General features: G+C 39.0%; 2 protein-coding genes across 7 annotated transcripts in view; one reads left to right on the top strand and one right to left on the bottom strand.

Annotated features, from left to right (window-relative positions):
• Ing5 (inhibitor of growth protein 5) overlaps nucleotides 1–4,433 on the top strand; it is a 29,307-nt gene extending 24,874 nt beyond the window's left edge. For all 6 annotated transcript variants that reach the window (XM_069306636.1, XM_045758133.2, XM_045758134.2 and 3 more), the window contains exon 6: nucleotides 3,464–4,433. In XM_069306636.1, the coding sequence (XP_069162737.1) occupies nucleotides 3,464–3,565 (102 nt within the window). In that variant the 3' untranslated portion in view covers nucleotides 3,566–4,433. The remainder of the gene's footprint in view (nucleotides 1–3,463) is intronic.
• Nucleotides 4,388–18,789, bottom strand: LOC123767942 (luciferin sulfotransferase). The gene is made up of 8 exons (XM_069306634.1): nucleotides 18,603–18,789; nucleotides 17,372–17,562; nucleotides 11,413–11,509; nucleotides 9,238–9,409; nucleotides 8,035–8,155; nucleotides 7,148–7,242; nucleotides 6,696–6,884; nucleotides 4,388–6,167 (listed from the first exon to the last, which is right to left on the bottom strand). Exons 1-8 carry the CDS (start codon nucleotides 18,623–18,625, stop codon nucleotides 6,057–6,059), a joined length of 999 nt encoding a protein of 332 aa, XP_069162735.1. The 5' UTR covers nucleotides 18,626–18,789; the 3' UTR covers nucleotides 4,388–6,056.
• Nucleotides 18,790–19,068: the final 279 nt, after the last annotated feature.

Raw genomic sequence — 19,068 nt, 5'->3', positions numbered from 1 at the left:
CGAATCCTCGTCACGGCCCTTGTGGATTTGTTCATTTGTTCAGTAAAGATAGTATTACTACCAGCACCTTTTCAACTCCACTCGTCCATTATCACCTGCCATTCACATAGCAGGCTTGCCACAGGCTTAAGACCCCATGCAGGAATATCTCTTAAAAAAAAACTGTTATGTGTACTGTATTCACATGTCATATTCTCCCCTCCCCCCATATTTTGAACCCATTAGTGTCCCATACACTCTAGAGTACATGAGTTTATTAAGAGAGAAGCTGTGGTTTTAACACTTTCACTGGCCCGGCGGGGCACCCAAATCACACCGGAAAGTAGGCCAAATATTCCTGGTGAGTACACAACCCATGTTAAACTCATTCACTCACAAGGTTTATACTTAAGACTATGCAAAGGGAAAATGTTAATTGTTTTTTCCTCTTTAAGGTTCATTATTTGGTGGCTTAACTCAGTAAATACATCCCAGTCATTAAAACCAGATAATTTTGATGAAAGGACATCTTTTAGTCTAACCTTTTGTCTGTATGTTTACATTTGACCATGCATCAACAAGAGAGGTATTGATATTAGAAATGTAATACAAATTTAATAAGAATAAACAAAGCTCAGTTCATATCGACAGTATCTTAAAATTAACTTTACAAATTTTGTATAGATTAGTTTATTTAAAACATTAAAACATATTGTCCCATTTTATATTAAAATAACCCAGATAAATATGGTAAAATACTAAATGTGTCCCCAAAGCATGGAGTGTCATAAAAAAAAGCCCATTATGGTTCATCAGGACTAGATCTGTATGATAGGCTCTCACTGACCTTGCCCCTTGCCAGACAAGTATCTTTGCAAATGATGTTAGGAAAATTAATGGAGAAGGGAGACTGTGGAGAGTCCAACTCGAGCTACCGCCGAGAGACTGGTCGCTAACACACAAGCGAGCCATACCCTTAGCACCCCCTACAGTCACTAATTAGAAAATAAGGAAAGCCAATTAACACTCAAAACTACCATTAAAACTACACTAGCTTTCACAACAATGTTAAGGGAAGCTAATTGAGCCTTGAATTGTTAGAGTTTAATTGCATTTCTTACATGTAGTTTACCAGATGATTTTAAACCTGTTGTGGCATTTTTTCCCCTGGACTTCAAGGATGCCAGTTGGCCTGTACACCAGTTAATTTGTGGTTCAGGAATTGGCTGGGGTGTCAAGTTGGACATCGGCCCTCAATACTGTTATCATTCCTGGGGGGTCTTGGATGTGTTCGTCAATGATCTCTTGTTTAATTTGGACAAAATGCGAGTTGGACACATCCTTCATGATTTGGGTATGTGACACGTTTGATTGTCCATGGGTGGTTCTACTTACCTCTACGTGGAACTACCCATTCCCTATGAGGTTACCTTGAGGTGCTTCCGGGGCTTGGCGTCTCTGCGGCCCGGTCGTCAACCAGGCCTCCTGGAACGTGGCCCCGTTCGTGGCCTGGAACGTAGCCCCCCGTTCACCCCCTGGGTGAATGTGGTTTTATTTCACCAATCGCCAGGATTTTAAGTTGGGTACAGTTTGTCTCAACTGGGGTTGGTGGAAGGTAATTTTCTTACACACAAAAATTACAATAGCTTGATACATCAAATGAACAAATCCACAGTGGATTTAACCATGACATGGAGCAGTTGACTAAAGGTGCATCTGATCTGGGATCATCCCGAACGTGGGTTCGAACCCTCATCATGGCCCTTGTGGATTTGTTATCCTTGTTTCAAGCAGTCTGGATTCTGCTGCTTCCTGCTCTGCTGAAAATGATGGCAATGGTAGGCCACATTTTTCTTCTGGCTTGTGTGTCACTAATTTGATCCTAGTTTCTGGACCTAGTACTGTATTGTGTTTTCTCAATCCAGCCTTATTTCTGGCCAATTGTCTCTACCAGAATATAAGCAGCAGAATTTTTTGAAGACTGGCACTACTGTCTATATGGATGTCAGGTGGTGGCACTTCAGATTCTTTATTTCCATGTGCCCTACCTTCAGTATTTAGTCACTTGGTGAGTGTTTTATCACTTGGGTGCTTCACCTTTGTGTGGCAGTTTTCATTCCCCTTTTACATAGGTTTTGGTCTGTGGTCATCAGCTTTCTCGTGTTTTTTCAGTAGTTAAGGTAGGTAGTGTGTTTTGACTAGTTGTGTGGTAGCATCTTCTGTTATTCTTGGCATGATATTCATTGCCTGATTTTTGTCATGTTTTCTCCCACTGGCTTGATTTGTCAGGCCAATGTCCTGCTTACCCATTGTCTCCTGGTTGCATTATCCCGATTACTCCTGGTTTCCTGCACGTGTGTTGCTCAGTGTGCATCTACTCTTCTGGTCTGTCTTACACTTTAAGGATTCTTCTCTGCTGCATTCTAATGTTTTGTGCTAGGACATCTGGTCCCCTTGCCATTCCCTTGCAGAGTTTTGCCCTGCCCTTAGTTTCACACTGTTGACCTGGGCCACTTCATTCCATATTGGTGTGTGGGGTTGAGCAAGTATGGTAGCTGAACTGGTTCCCCTTATTTGCTGACGTCAAAATGAATATGAAAGTTTCCTTCGTAGAACACAAAATTACAATCAGATACTAACAGTCGTCCAGTGGCTATATATAACATGACATTCAATGATGACAAATTAAAATATTTCAAGTACAGAACAAACTAAACCATAAAAGGAGTACAGGGTACAACAGTCAGATCTTCAAATAAAAAGGAGCAAAAAGGTAAAAGAATTTGGAATAATAATGTTAAAGGATGCAAATTTTAGAGAGCACAACAAAGCAAATGGCAGCAGCCAGGAAAATTACAGGATGGGTAATTGTAAACATTTAAAACTAGACATATTACCTGTATTGTTTAGCATACTGTTAAATATACCATACAAGAATACTGTATATTCCTGTCGTTGGAAACCAAGACCGTTGCTCTTATCACTTATGCACTGTGATTATGTTGACAAGACGTACACTTTGTAAACAGCAAGAGCCTATTCATTCACTTTTCTTTTTTTAAGCTTTGAAGGTTTTTGTGCAAAAGTAACCACAAGGCAGTTGTAAGTTAGTTTATTGAAGGGTGTACTGTTGAAATTGGAGTATGTTGATACAAAATGATCCTGAATATTGAAAATAAGCAAAGTGGGTAATATTTATTTGACATTTGATAATTTGATGTCAGAGAGATCTGTTGCATGCTAGTCATGTTGAAAGTTGGATTTTAAAGGCTAATGAGATTTATTTATATAGAAGATCTCATGAATTTTGATGACATGTTATGATTAAGATGTTCAGTTTTACCCAAGATGCAGATAATGCTATTAGAAAATGTGTATTGATCGAGTTTTGATGGTACAAGAAATAAATGGAGAAATGTGGCAGATTTATGGGAGAAACAGATATACTGTAATACATGAATTAATGTTAACTTTTTTTTTTCAGTGCCCCATTGAATGGTTCCATTTTGCATGTGTGGGTCTCACTACGAAACCAAAAGGCAAGTGGTACTGTCCGAAGTGTTCAACAGAAAGAAAGAAGAAGTAACTTAGGATCTGCTATTTGTAAAATGTTCTATTTTTCAGAGAATATTTGATTAAATGTTATTTGTTACATAGGTATATAGTTGGTTATATAAAAATTATAAATAGGGCAGTATTTATATTACAGTGTGCTGAAAGTACATTATAAAAATTGATTTATAGTGTACCATTCTATTACTTTGATAATTCATGTTTACACGTGTGGGTGAGTATGATGGCTGTAAAGATGAATGATGATACTTCTATGTATTAATACAATTTCAATAATCAAAAATTTAATTTATTTCTTGAGTGGTTGTTTCAGAACTGTTCTAAGGAACAAGAATTTTGCTGTAAATAATATTTATTTTTTAGTTTGAGACAATCACACAAGAAGTATGGAACTGTCAATTACTCGGTGATAAAAAGATTTATATGCTGTAAGCCAATGAAAGTAACTTGGAATGTGTTTATACAAATTTTACTTCTGGGTAAAAATTGAAGTGGTAACAAAGAAGGTGCGGCTCTTGGTTGTAGTGCCCCGAGCGAGTCCAGGTGCGTGGTGTGGGTGCTGGATGATTGTATGCAGGTTCTACGGTTTCTTATTACAGTACTGTGTTTTATTTTACAAGGTGATAAAAAATTTTATATTAGAAAGCAGATCAACTTAACAAAAATTTTAAGGGCTTTTCACAATGCCTTTCAGATATTATTTTATTCTGTTCTTCAGTATTTTAGGAAATCGGAACTAAAGTAAGAATCTCAAGAACTTGGCAAGGCTTCCAAATCACTCTTCCATCATTCCGTTTTATTCTTGATCTCGTGTAAGGAAAATGGAAATACAGAATGTAGGTGTTGCTCATTTATTTTTACGAGTAAAGTATGGTCTTTTAGTAGCATTTTTATATCCTCATATTGAGTTAGCGTAAGTGTGGCTATCTTCAAAATTGTCACCCAATGAGCATAAAAAAATATTTTACTTCAGTTTTCTTACGAGACATTTGTTTTCAAAAGTTGGGAAAATACAGTACAAGGACATTTTTTATTTAATATATTGAAAACTAAGAAATCTGTATGCAAAAGTAAATGTAATGCCAAAATAATCACATACAGTACAGTGAAGATCTTTACGAAAGTAAAAAGTAATTGGTATGGTCATGTTGGCGCCAATGACCGCTGAAAGATAACATTAAGGGTAACATTGAAAGTCTAACCCCTTACATAAAACAGTCATATCCCCCATTTCACTGCAGACCATCTTCATAGACAAAGCCAAATGCTCGTTAACCCAGCTGCCAAACCCCCTGTTTATGAATGAAAAACTGTTTATACATGAATCAACAGGTGACGTCTGAACACTTCCGGAACAAGTGCTTCGCTGATGACATCTGTTCGAACCACAATGTTATAAATGCTTCATCCACATACTGTACTTCAGATACAATTAATCAGCCCGTCCTTACAAAGATCCAAGCTCATTAATCCACCCGCCATTTATGAATGAAAAGCGGTTTACACTTGACTCACAACTGATGACGTCCGAACACTTCCGGAACGAGTGCTTGCTCATGTCCTCTGTTCAAACCAATTCTATAAATGATTCACCCACATACTTCAAGTACAAATAAATACCAAAAGAACCTAAACACCTAACCTCACCTACACCTAATTATACATAGAATTGTTATGTTTAATAATATAAATTTATATATGAGAACAAACCAATTTTTAATACACAGTATATTAAAATTTATGAATCCGTCTTGAGAAGACAGCCTCTGCTTTAAACAGCCTAGTGTGAGGACCAGTTATTCACTAAATGATAGGTGTAATTTCTCATTATCTACTGACAGACAGGTTGTCATCATGACCAGACCTGTTCTACCTTTATGCTTTTCTACTGTTCTCTCGTTACATCAAAATCAGTGGCAGTTTTGCATTCTACAACTTAAGCTCGTGCATAAACAAGCACTTCTTTTAGTAGCAAAATAAAGCACACACAACACAGTCCTTCAAAACCTTTAATAAGCCGTGATTACAGGGGATGTAAAGAACGGCTACATTAGCATTACCGAGAACAGTCCTTACCCAGTTATTAATCATGCAACATCCATAGCCCAAATGTCCAAAATGATCAAGATCTCAAAACCTAATAATTCCTCAACTTGCTCAGTTTATGTTGGCATCTTATTAAGAGCAATATTTAAGCGCTGCTTGCATACTAAACCTTCCTCACAATATACTGTACAACACTACCGTGCCAGCACTAAAATCAATAGACTTCCATATTAAAATTGCCTCTGGTGAAATAGGCACAGATGATAAATATGATCTTTTCCCTTAGAATTCTCTAAGTTCATATGATCTGAACTTCTGGATAAGATGGCATAATATATATAGTATTCTGAGGCTACTTGCTAACTAATCCTTTGCTATAACTGTACAAAGTCTTTAACCTTCACATGTGTAAAGTTATTTTAAGGATTCTTTTCAGCTGGCCAATATATAGGTACATCTTAGTCATAATCTTGATAGTATGGGAAGTCTGAGCCCTCGAGGCACTTCAGTGTCCATGCTTGGAAAGCCTTCTGCTGCTCCTCTGTCAAGTGGTTCTTCCAGTCTCCTACCTGTGGAATTAATTCTTCTGTTATGGACATACGGTAACTTATTTGCTATATTGTAGTGGTTAATTTACTAATTATAGATAAAAATACACACCCACCACTATGCAAACTCCATGTTATTTCCTGTCTTTCTTTTAAATAACTATTGGCATTAATTCCAAACTATGATGTTTGCAAAATAATCAACTTCTGAGCCATAATGTAAACCACAATGTAATGTGCTGTTTTCACAATATTTTTTCTTATTGGATTAGCCTTGAGCCCTATTCTGGTTGGCTTCAGTATATTGTACTATACCTCATTACCCAGGCTGTAATAAGAGTGATTTCTATTATTTGTAGGTTTCAAAAGTGAAATTCTACATTGTTACATTACATGTGTATTATATTATCATGGGAGTTTTTTTATATTTTTTGTGAAAGTTAAAATTTGTTGAGATCCCATACTTTAAGGTGCTCTCACAACTAATTTTGACATCTACCTCTGGTTAACTAATTCACTGTAAGTACGGCATGTATGTATAAGAATTACCGTTCCCTTCCTCATGAACTTCAATTTTTGAGCAGCTTCAGATGAAGCCGACATGAAAGTCTCATTGTTGACCGCCAGGTTCTTGCTCATCTCGCCAAAGGAGCAGTGGTGAACCAGCCAGGCAACCTGCTCCTCATCCACTTCCTTCCCCAGGAAACCTGCTACCTGCCTCACTATAGCAGCCAAATCCTGCCATCCATATGCAAATACTTAATTCAATGTCATGAGACAGATTATTCAAGATTATCCTCAGTACAAGTACTGAGTATTATATTTAACATGAAGATGATCTTATTTATAATATAAAATTCAAAGGGATAATATCCTGTCAGAATTCAGAGAACAGGAAAAAACTGCACCCAGTTGGCAATTAAACTACAAATAGAAATCTTCAAAACAATGTTTCAATCACTATTAGCAGGTATCACTGAGAATTGCAGCAAGATCAATACCTTTTTCATATCTTCATATCGGAGGAAGAGGATGTGTTCTTCATGCCGCATCTTCCAGAATGTTAAAATATGTGACCAGATAGGCGAGTACGTAACTGTGGCAGAGAGAAAATCTTCAGTCAAGATACCTAGGTCACCTCCGCAACCTGTCCTCTTAAAAATAACGTCGCTTTTGGCTGTTTGCCCGTATGGCCGAAAGTGGACGTAATTTGAAAATGAAAATAAATTTGGGATTTTTTTTTCGACAACAGTAAGTTAAGGGTCCTCTGGTTGGTTAGGTGGGCAGGAAATTTTCATAAAATATCAAAACGTTATGAAAAACGTTAATTGAAACTTTCCTCTTCTAACATTACAGAGTAAGCCGGACGACTCGAAACAGAAAACGGGACAGTACGTCACTTTTGTGAGTCGATTTCATTTCAAATTACATCCAAATTTGGCCATAGCGCACATATGAGCGAAAAGTGATGATATTTTTAAGAGGACAGGTTGACCTCCCACCCACCAGTATCCAGTGCCTGGTTTTTTTCCCTCTTAACTCGTACATTGAATAATAGTTTGTCTGTGCATATAACAAGACTCTCATCTTTTCTCACTCTAGAAATTCACATGTGCTGTGCAAGACAAATAACTACAGTATTTAATTTGTACTCCTGCTCAAACAGAACTTCAGAATACTGTACCAGTTAACACAAAAGTTGCAAAATACAGGCAACATTGGATGCATTACCCATTTTTGTTTTTTGGGCCAAACACATTTAGTTTTTGTTGTTAAGAACTTCCAGTCTAGCACTGACATAATATAATTGAATAAAAAATAATTTTGCTTACTGTATACATTTATACACTGTATACCAACATTAAGCAACAGAGGCAAGAGTTCATACCTTTGTCGGCCAGGAAGAAATCAACAAACTGGTTGAAGGTTCCAGCGTAGCCCTCCAGCTTGACGTGATGATAGTAGTAGGAGACGCACACGTCGCGGGGGTCCCTACAGACATACACCACCTGAAGAGAAGCACGGCATTGTCAGTACCTAAACAACCAGCTCAGTTCTCACCAATAAACAGAAAACATAGTTGAAGAAAAGCAGGTGGCATGTCACCAGACTAGACCCAGAACTTAATTATGTAGAACAAGTTACGAAGAAAGACTAAAGTAGTTAAATAGTACTGTATGTCTTTGGAAGAGGGAAGAAACATGGTAGACACAGATCACATCCAAAAATATCAGAGGAATCAACGAGGCTGACAGAAACATTATGTATCATGAGGGATTCATTAACAATGGGGTCAAATGTAAATAAGTCCAAAAATTTAGTCATGAAGAAAATTTTGTTTGGATGTCTGATAGTGAACAAATGGAATACCAGTACAAGAGATAGCAGCAAACTCCAACATAGCTTCAAATATAGGTATGTCAGAGCCCAATAGGCTCTGGAACCTATACACCAGTCGATTAAGTGGGAACCAAGAGTTAAAACTCGTATCCTTGCAAATACAGTAGAATTAGGCGAGTACCGATGCTAATGGATATGGCTGCCATGTAACTCGCCAACCCACACCACCACTATTCCACTTATACAGTACCTGTAATCCAACACACCCACCTACAATGTCAGAACCTGCTCCACAATCTTTCACACCCACCTGCAATGTCAGAACCTGCTCCTCAATCTTACATACCCACCTACACAGTCATCATTTGGCAGAAACACAAGACGTGCTTCTGTTCCACAACACTGAACCAGACAAAAAATTCTATGTTGCACAGGTGACTATCCATCACTGGATTTGAACAAGTTTGCAAACACCCATACAGCCCATTATCCAAATCATCAAGTTCTCCATCACACCACAAGGTGGTCGAGGCCAAAACCGTCAGTACTGTAGTTTGAAAGTGTTATATGCAGAGTGCTGGGAAGACGGGACACCACAAGCATAGTCTGTAATTACACTTAATCCTAATAAGTCAAAATCTACATTATTGTCTTGCTATATTGCATTTGCATAAACTTGACTAGAATCAAAGCACTTGGAAATCAATAAATTATAAACTCAAGAAGTAATCCATTTTGTAGGAAGATGTACCTTGGGTTTGACTTGCCAGATTTGCTCGGGTAGAAGTGCCTTCGGCAAGTGTGACTTGATGCTCCTCGGGGCAGGTAATTCTTGCAGGATGCGCCATGAGTTTCCCGAATTCATAGGGTCATCCTCTCTCAAAAGAGACTTGTCAAAGTCAGGGCTAATGAGAGACTCAATCCTGTAAAAATTTATTCGTAATTATTAAAAAAAATAAAATTGTACCGGCTAAAGTAATAAAGTGGCTGTTGCCACTAAACGGTTCCTGTATGTTGTTTTTTTTTAGATTTAGCTACTCAGAACAAGAAGGTCCAGTAGCATGGGCTATGGTGAGCCCATAAAGTTTGGTGCCTTTATAGGTTCCTGTATGATGCAGCTCCTATTTATATCCACCCAATCTCATTCATATATTTGTCATTGTACCTCACTTCACTTCACCTCTCTCTCCTGCCTATATATTTCCAATTTACTGACTTGTAAATTACGGGCTCACCATAGCCCGTGCTACTTGGAACTTGTTCCGAGTAGCTGAATCTATAACAACAACAACAACTTGTAAATCATTCCTTCTGAAGATGTATTATTAAATAAGCAAGTACTTAAGGAAATTCCTGTTTCAGTTCTTCCTTCGTGGTCTGACACTGTCACATTTTTCATCATGTGTTAATTTTCGTTATTTACACATAATATTTTATATACAGGAACAGTTAATTTTAGATAGGAAATTATCATGGGATTTACATGTATGGTGTCAATGTAAGTACTTGTGGGTAGTCCTCTCAATTAATATGTTTCATTTTGTACACCATGGTCCCCAACATACAAGATATGGGGGTACTGTGAAAAATAAAGCTCAAATAAACACTTTTTCTAAGCTTAGGCCGACTAGGTTAGGTGGGTGGCTTGGGTTTGTGTATTTTAGAACCCCCTTATTGTGTACGTTGTCACTACCACTCTTCTGGTCAAAAAAGGTGTCCAGCAACTGGACACCCTCATAAATACTGTCAAGCAGTATCCTCCCCCGCGATAGCAGCCTGACGATTAAATGCGACCTCAGCACACTATATAGATTTACTGAACAAAAATTTTACCACTTATGGGCTATTCCTGCCCGTGCCACCTCTTGGTTGGCTTATCTTCATCAATCAATGTACGTTGTGGCAAATAAAAATAATGAGCTGTGTCGTCAGTACTAGCTGTGCACATGCCCACACATTTTCTCCCCAACACATTCATATTCTCCCCCTCTACCACCCCCCCCCCATCTCTCTCACTCACACATCCCCCCCCCCCCCTCCCATCACTCATACAAAGTTAACTAAATAAAGCTGCCGAAAGAACATTAGAAAGTTCCCTTTTGCAAACAGAGTGGTAGACGGTTGGAATAAGTCAAGTAAGGTGGTGGTGGAAGCCAAAACCGCCAGTAGTTTTAAGCGTTATACGTCAAAGAGTACCGGGAAGATGAGACACCACGAGTGAAGCTCTCATCCTGTAACTACACTTAGGTAATTACACATATATATACTGTTTTCTCTCCATTTACCCTGGTTCGTTTTATTTCACATATAGCCTTATGACCCGCTATTAGCCTTGTTGGACCTGTTGTATTAAAATTTAACTATTCTGACGTTCAAATTCTTTGTCGAATCTGGACTTAAAGTTGTAGATAGAGGTGGCTTTCACAACTTCTAGTGCATTCCATTTGTTGACCACTCATACATGGTACGAATATTGCCTTACATTCTTCACCTCATTTGTGTTTCCAGATTCCATTTGTGTCCACTTGTCCTACCGTCTCTCAATTTAAAGCGGCTATCCCTGTCACCTTGTCTATTCCCCCCTCATTATCTTTTATGTTGTGATCATATCTCTGTTTCTTCTGTCCTACAGGGTTTTGAGGTCCAGTTCCTTCAACCTATCCTCATGGCTCTGAGAATAATCTAGTCACCTCTGTTCTGGCCTGCCTTTTGTGTTCAATAGTATTCAAACACACTGCACCATATATTTGAGGCTTATCTGGGATTTAAGGCTTATCTGGCACATGAGGAGTGATAACTGATTCTACTGTATAATATGTCCCAAATACAAACGTTCTTTCATCAAGAATACGTGCCTTGCCATTTTCTTTGATAGAATAAGCTACACTTTTTCATGAATTTACTTTACATTATTTTTGGTACATACTCAAAGAAAGGGAACCTCTTCATTAGTTCCAGTTCTGCTTCAGGAGATTTTGGGTCGTTGATGAGACACCATACCAGCTCCTGGACCCAAGTGGTTCCTGTAACAGAATACCATTAATTAATGTATTTCACCAGAATTTACTTGAGAGCTACCAATAGTGTCCAAGAAATGTATAAGTACTTCATTCATAATGATGTGCTGCCCGAAATCTTAGCAAAGTATCCAAAATTTGCTTACTGTAGGTAATGCATGCATATGACATTAAAGTTGCCGCCCAGTTGGGTGGGTGTGGAGCAAGATTAGTAATTCTGTGGCTCACCATAGATGTAAAGTGCCTTGTATAGTGACCGTTGTGAGCCTCTTGGCGAATCACTTGTGACACAAAAGATTAGTGATGTGTAATTACCTAAGTGTAGTTACAGGATGAGAGCTACGCTCGTGGTGTCACGTTTTCCCAGCACTCTTTGTCATATAACACTTTGAAACTACTGATGGTCTTGGCCTCCACCACCTTCTCACCTAACTTGTTCCAACCGTCTACCACTCTGTTTGCGAAAGTGAATTTTCTTATATTTCTTCGGCATCTGTGTTTAGCTATTTTAAATCTATGACCTCTTGTTTGTGAAGTTCCAGGTCTCGGGAAATCTTCCCGATAGATTTGATCAATTCCTGTTACTATTTTGTACGTAGTGATCATATCACCTCTTTTTCTTCAGTCTTATAGTTTTGGCATATTTAATGCCTCTAACCTCTCCTCGTAGCTCTTGCCCTTCAGTTCTGGGAGTCACTTAGTAGCATGTCTTTGTATCTTTTCCAGTTTGTTGATGTGCTTCTTAAGATATGGGCACCACACAACAGCTGCATATTCTAGCTTTGGCCTAACAAAAGTCATGAACAATTTCTTTAGTATTTCTCCATCCATGTATTTAAAAATAATTCTGAGGTTAGAAAGTGTAGCACCTCGCACAATGTTCTTAATGTGGTCCTCAGGTGACAGTTTTCTATCTAGAACCACCCCTAGATCCCTTTCTTTGCCAGAATTCTTTAAAGATTTCTCACATGATTTATAGGTTGTGTGGGGTCTATATGTTCTCCAATTCCCCTTTCCATAACATGGCATTTATTCACATTAAATTCCATTTGCCAAGTGTTGCTCCATATACTTATATGGTGGTGGCTCCAAGTGGAGGCTCTTTGGAGCCATTATCTGTATCAATAGCTGATACTGGAGATCTGGGGATGGGGTCCGTGGACGCGCCAATCCAATTCAAAAGCAGGACTGCAGTTGATGATTGATCACTATTAAACCACCCTAAAGGTGGCACGGGCATGAATAGCCCGTAAGTGGAGGCTCTTTCAAGCCATTACCGGTATCAACAGCTGATACTAGAGATCTATAGATGGATGGGGGGTCTTCATGGTGGATTTAAGCCTCGGAGGGCTGGCTGTACCAGCTATGGAGCTGGTGGGTTAGTGTAGACCTCCAGGTCTTCCGTTTTTTCTTTGGCCGAGCCGTGCTGTCGTTGGAGTTTGGTGAGGTGGCCTCCATGAGGAGGTCTTATACAGCGTAGGTATCGTATTGGATACAAGACACTCTGTACATTGACAACATCGCACACTAATATTTTTACCACTTCCGACACCAGCTTTGGACTTTTCGCACATGTGTATGTGATCACACACACACAGCCCCAGGATGCAGCCTTTAGCAGCTTTCTGACTTCCAGGTTCCTATTTACTGCAAGGTGAATAGAGGCATTAGTGTGTGTATGTTTGTGTGTGTGTACGTGTATGTGTGCGTGTGTGTGTTTGTGTGTGTACGTGTATGTGTGCGTGTGTGTGTTTGTGTGTACTCACCTAATTGTACTCACCTAATTGTGCTTGCGGGGTTGAGCTCTGGCTCTTTGGTCCCGCTTCTCAACCGTCAATCAACTGGTGTACAGATTCCTGAGCCTATTGGGCTCTATCATATCTACATTTGAAACTGTGTATGGAGTCAGCCTCCACCACATCACTTCCTAATGCATTCCATTTACTAACTACTCTGACACTGAAAAAGTTCTTTCTAACGTCTCTGTGGCTCATTTGGGTACTCAGCTTCCACCTGTGTCCCCTTGTTCGCGTCCCACCAGTGTTGAATAGTTCATCCTTGTTTACCCGGTCGATTCCCCTGAGGATTTTGTAGGTTGTGATCATGTCCCCCCTTACTCTTCTGTCTTCCAGTGTCGTGAGGTGCATTTCCCGCAGCCTTTCCTCATAACTCATGCCTCTTAGTTCTGGGACTAGTCTAGTAGCATACCTTTGGACTTTTTCCAGCTTCGTCTTGTGCTTGACAAGGTACGGGCTCCATGCTGTGTGTACGTGTATGTGTGCGTTTGTGTGTATACTCACCTAGTTGTGGTTGCGGGGGTTGAGCTCTGGCTCTTTGGTCCCGCCTCTCAACTGTCAATCAACTGATGTACAGATTCCTGAGCCTACTGGGCTCTATCATATCTGCATTTGAAACTGTGTATGGAGTCAGCCTCCACCACATCACTTCCTAATGCATTCCATCTATTAACTACTCTAACACTGAAAAAGTTCTTTCTAACGTCCCAGTGGCTCATTTGGGTACTAAGTTTCCACCTGTGTCCCCTTGTTTGCATACCACCTGTGTTAAACAGTTTATCTTTATGTACCCTATCAAATGCTTTGAGAATTTTGTAGGTAGTGATCATGTCTCCCCTTACTCTTCTGTCTTCCAGTGTGGTGAGGTGCATTTCTCACAGCCCGTCCTCGTAACTCATGCCTCTTAGTCCTGGGACTAGCCTATTGGCATACCACTAAACTTTTTCAAGCTTCGTCTTGTGCTTGACAAGGTGTGTGTGTGTAGCACACAGGTACTTATGTGGTACGTATGTACTACATAATTGTAAGGCGTTTGCTGAATCAGAAAAGTCGGCTAGCAGTTCACCCTTAACGACACAATTAACTCATTACATAAAAAATACTTGGCTGTGCAACAGTGTGTGGGAATTGGGGAACTGGTGTGCATTCAGACGACTGGTGAGGACCAACAATGACGTAGAAGGATGGCATCTGAATCAAAGGGCAGTGAAGGACAACTTGGCTTTATATATTTTAATCCCCTTACTGTACCGTGAGGCGTCCCTGGTAACCTTCCAATACCAACGGGTTTCTGATCAAAAGCTGAAGTCCAGTCGCCGCAAGGGCAATAAAGAGAAACAGGAACATTTGTGGAAGCTTTGGGACTGTTACGAGGAAAAACAGATAAGCACCTCACAGTTCCTCAAGGAATGTTCGCGTTTTATCCCAGGAAGTGCCTGAACTAAAATTAGAAAACAGCAGTCTGTTTACTGGTTGTTATTTTACTTAAGTTAGTTGTAAATGATAATGTAAAAATAGCCACTGAGGTCTGATTAAGACTTTATGACCATGTAATCTATGTTTTGCTCCACTACTTACTGGTTGAGTATGGGGTGCATAACAAATAATAGCCTCCTTCGGCGGTGCCTTGTTTCTAAATGTGTTTCAAACTCACACTGTACCTTGTGCTACCTACTCCGTTAACTCAAACTTTGCTACAATGTACCTCTTAATATGTGTTACATACTCTCACAACCCAATGTACCTTCTTGTATATAAATAAATAGATTTCAATTGTAAGGGGTATGGTTTGCACCTTGTTTTTCTAATAATAGAAACCTCCCCCCTTAACCTGACCCCTTGCACGTGCAACTCGTTCTCGCACTTTCTTACAGTCAACATTGACTTATTAAATACGTGCATATGTGACATACTAAACATACTAGTTTCCCTTGAAAAGCTTCATAGAAAACACCGACCTTACCTAACCTTCTTAGTATGTTAAGATAAGCATCTTATTACTTCGTAATTATAATTATTACTTAACTTATACCTATAATAGGTATAAGTTAAGTAATAAGTAATAATCATAATTACTTTGTAATTATAATTATTACTTAACTTATACCTATAATAGGTTAAGTAATAATTGTAATTGCGAAGCAATAAGATGCTTATCTTATTAACATACTAAAAAGGTTAGGTAAGGTCGGTGTTTTCTATGAAGCTTTTCAAGGTAAACTAGTATGTCACATATGCACGTATTTAATAAGCCAATATTGACTATACGAAAGTGCGAGAACGGGTTGCCACGTGCTATATAGTCCTAATGTCTTGGCGCTTTCCCCCTGATAGTTCTCTTCCCTTCCCTTCTCTGATAAGAGTTCACTTTGTTAACAAACACAGTAATACAAACAGTGCGCTAAGCACTGTTAATGGAAGCGCTAATTATAAAAGAATACATACATAGCATATTTGCAATCTTGTAAAGTCACTATCAAATTACAATTAAATTTAAAATTAAAAAAAAAATAACAGGGTAAGATTATGTATATGAGTAAAATTTTACTATGACACTGAGGTAGATTCTTACATAAATACTAAATCTGCTGTAATTAGAGAATTATATGATCAAGTGAACACAAACCAGCGCATATACGAACGAAAGGGTATGAATGTATAAAATTCTCAGTGAACGAAGTTGTTATCCGAAACTGCAGTCGACGACTTGACCCCATTTGGGCTGCGGCGGTGGAGCTCCTATTAAGATTTCCTCATCTGAGGTGTCCGTAACAACCGTAGTTGGTGGTATTGTCTTCCATCTCGCGGCCTAAGGCAGGCTCAGGTGTCGGTGGATTAATGGTAGAAGATATTTCAGGAAGGTTGGTGGTGCTTTTAGTATTTGTAGACAGGATAGCACTATGGGCTCCTAATTTACATTAAAAAACGCCTAATCTTTCACCACACGAGTCATTATGATAAGTGTAAATGTGATCAGTCATTCCTTCTGCCCTCTGAATTGCGAGCTAGCCACTTACATGACCTTGGCACTTACGTAATGTAAAAGTAATCTCTATTGGTTTTACTGTCCATACACAGTTTTAAAGATATTAATGTTATTAAGACCTCTACTTTTCCCTGAACTTTAATAATCTTTGAACGCCTAAAGTGCTCACACCTAATAATTTATATCGCACTAGTGCACTGTTATAATATGTGCAGCCACACCTACAGTTTTCCAAGTTAGAAATTGAAATGAGTTTATTGAGGTAAAATACACACAAAGGGATGAGGTAGCTCAAGTTATTCTCACCCCGTTCAGTACATCGTGTTAATACATACATAAACACACATCACAAACAATAAACGTATTACCGAACATTCTGAGAGATAAACATATACATTTCCTCCTTTACACAAGTATTTTTTTTCAGAGTTGGTTTCCTTTCACCTGACTCACCTGTCAGAAAGTCTTTTAAAATGACTGCTTGAGAGACAAAAAAATGTGAATTTTCACTATCATTCCCCTCCCTGCTGCCTGGAGAACAATCTCACGGTATCTAAGCATAACTAATTTAAAGAGCTATAGATAATAAAGTTAAACCAGATGTATCCAGATGTTTCTATTAGCAGTATCTGATAATGATTTTTTTTATTGAATGATGTCCTTAGGCTATCTTGACAATTCAAATTCAAATTTTTATTCAGGTAAAAGTACATACATTGATGAAGTTACAAACATAATGTTGGATTTATAAGATAGAGCTAGTACATACAATACCTAAAGCCACTAATACGCATAGCGTTAATGGCTGAGAATTACTGACCATACGACAACGGTAGAGTTCCTCACCTGACTTTGGATAACGGTAGAGTTCCTCACCTGACTTTGGACAACGGTAGAGTTCCTCACCTGACTTTGGACAACGGTAGAGTTCCTCACCTGACTTTGGACAACGGTAGAGTTCCTCACCTGACTTTGGACAACGGTAGAGTTCCTCACCTGACTTTGGACAACGGTAGAGTTCCTCACCTGACTTTGGACAACGGTAGAGTTCCTCACCTGACTTTGGACAACGGTAGAGTTCCTCACCTGACTTTGGATAGGTGACAACCCATGTGTCATCCTTTTGAACAGGAAAGCTGGCGTATTTAGAGTACCAATCTGCGTAGAAAGATGGCAAGAAGGTGCGTTCGTGGCCCACCTCCAAGTACTCTTTGATGAACATGGACACGTGGCTCAGAGAGTCAGCGAGTGGACCCTTATAAAGCTCCATTATCACCCTGCAGAGAAAGCACAACACCTCAGATAACAACAGGCAGTCCAGAAATTAGGGAAAATGTTGTTAGTTGTTGCAAAAGACAAATCTATTCTTGCAATAGTATAAAGTCATTCCAGAAACACCATAAACGTCAAACCGATAAGCCAGGGTGAATCAACTTTATCACTTTTTCACTCAAAGAATCGCATTCCCGCCGAAGCTGTAAATGCCAAAATTTTTAAATTGCAAAATCCAAATGGAAAATATCATCGAGGAAATTAGGGGAACCTTTGACAAGCCGCCGGACTCTTGTGTTAATGACTCTCAGGTAAATGCTTTTGATAATTATACCTAACCTTAGTTTATTTTTTTTAATATTAATATACTATAAGTGTACTATCGTAAGTCCCTTATATTTAAGACCAATTTAAAGTTACAGAACATTGGATACATAAACCCATCGCACTTTTTGCTTAGATAAGTCACTTACTATTTGTGGATGTAATTTTGTCTCCGTCGACCATTGAGTTAAGAGAGTAATGGTCAAATATAGATACTGTCCTTAAAAGGTTTCCCACACTTTAATTGCACCCGGAAGATAACGTAATCTTGAGGATTATAAGATGTTAATTAATCTCTCTGATAAGTGTTCACTTGAGACAAGTCCCAGGTGCGTATGGGTACAGGTGACAGCATGAAGAACCCAACTGGCTTTTCTTCCTATTTGGGGAGTGTTAAATGGTTCATGGTGCCATGTTCACTCACAGGATGGATGACGTTGCCCAATAAAGTAACCCTCCCGTGACAAAATAAAAAAAATGCTATTGCCTAAATGCTATTTAATTAAGCAAGTTGCAGCATTAACGAGGAAGCTCAATAGTTTTAACATACGTAGCACACTGCTGGGTATACCTTAGTTTGTTAATAAAAACACACACACACACATCTATACCATAATCAGTTTATCAAACTAACATAACCATTACACGAAGAGGCCCCCTAACACAAGTGTTGAAGCCTAATACAACAATTAGTGTCAGATTTCATGGGTTATTTACATACCCGTCACCAGGAGACTTCTCCATTATGAAGCTTTATATATATATATATAATGCCTATAGCAAAAGTGTCAAATAGTTGTGTGACGGTGATAGTGTCAAACAGTCGATTAATGTTGCGGAGAAAACCCCTCACAAAGGAGCAGCAGCGAGCGCGTGCACCCTCCACCGCCGACCTTGGCACACTGTCAACTAAGTTATGTAGCTTGGATGTGCAAAGGTCGGGTGGTGCGTTGAGCAAGCTCTCAGGCATCCACAAGGTCACTCAACTGGTTTACTACGTTGTCTGAATCTCGCTTAACCGAAGACCCCCCACGAACACTGATAGAGTATTCTAGTAACTCTATTAGAGTAGAGAATACAGAGTAGGAACAAAAATCATTCCAAAGTTAAGTCAACTCCCCCTATCAGGAACGATTGAAGGCCACAGGGATAACAATTTATTTATTTACTTATATATATATATATAT

The sequence above is a fragment of the Procambarus clarkii genome, chromosome 58 (genome assembly GCF_040958095.1).
Source record: "Procambarus clarkii isolate CNS0578487 chromosome 58, FALCON_Pclarkii_2.0, whole genome shotgun sequence".
Taxonomy (NCBI): Eukaryota; Metazoa; Arthropoda; class Malacostraca; order Decapoda; family Cambaridae; genus Procambarus; species Procambarus clarkii.
This window is presented reverse-complemented; position numbering and strand designations above follow the sequence as displayed.

What these genes read in the sequence shown, in the direction of transcription:
- LOC123767942 (XM_069306634.1), bottom strand. Translation starts at nt 18,625, where the DNA reads ATGGAGAAGTCTCCTGGTGACGG. An exon ending in TGTCACCTATCCAAAGTCAG is followed by an intron (nt 11,510 to 17,371) that starts GTGAGGAACTCT and finishes ATTCTGTTACAG; the next exon opens with GAACCACTTGGGTCCAGGAG. An exon ending in GATATGAAGATATGAAAAAG is followed by an intron (nt 6,885 to 7,147) that starts GTATTGATCTTG and finishes TATGGATGGCAG; the next exon opens with GATTTGGCTGCTATAGTGAG.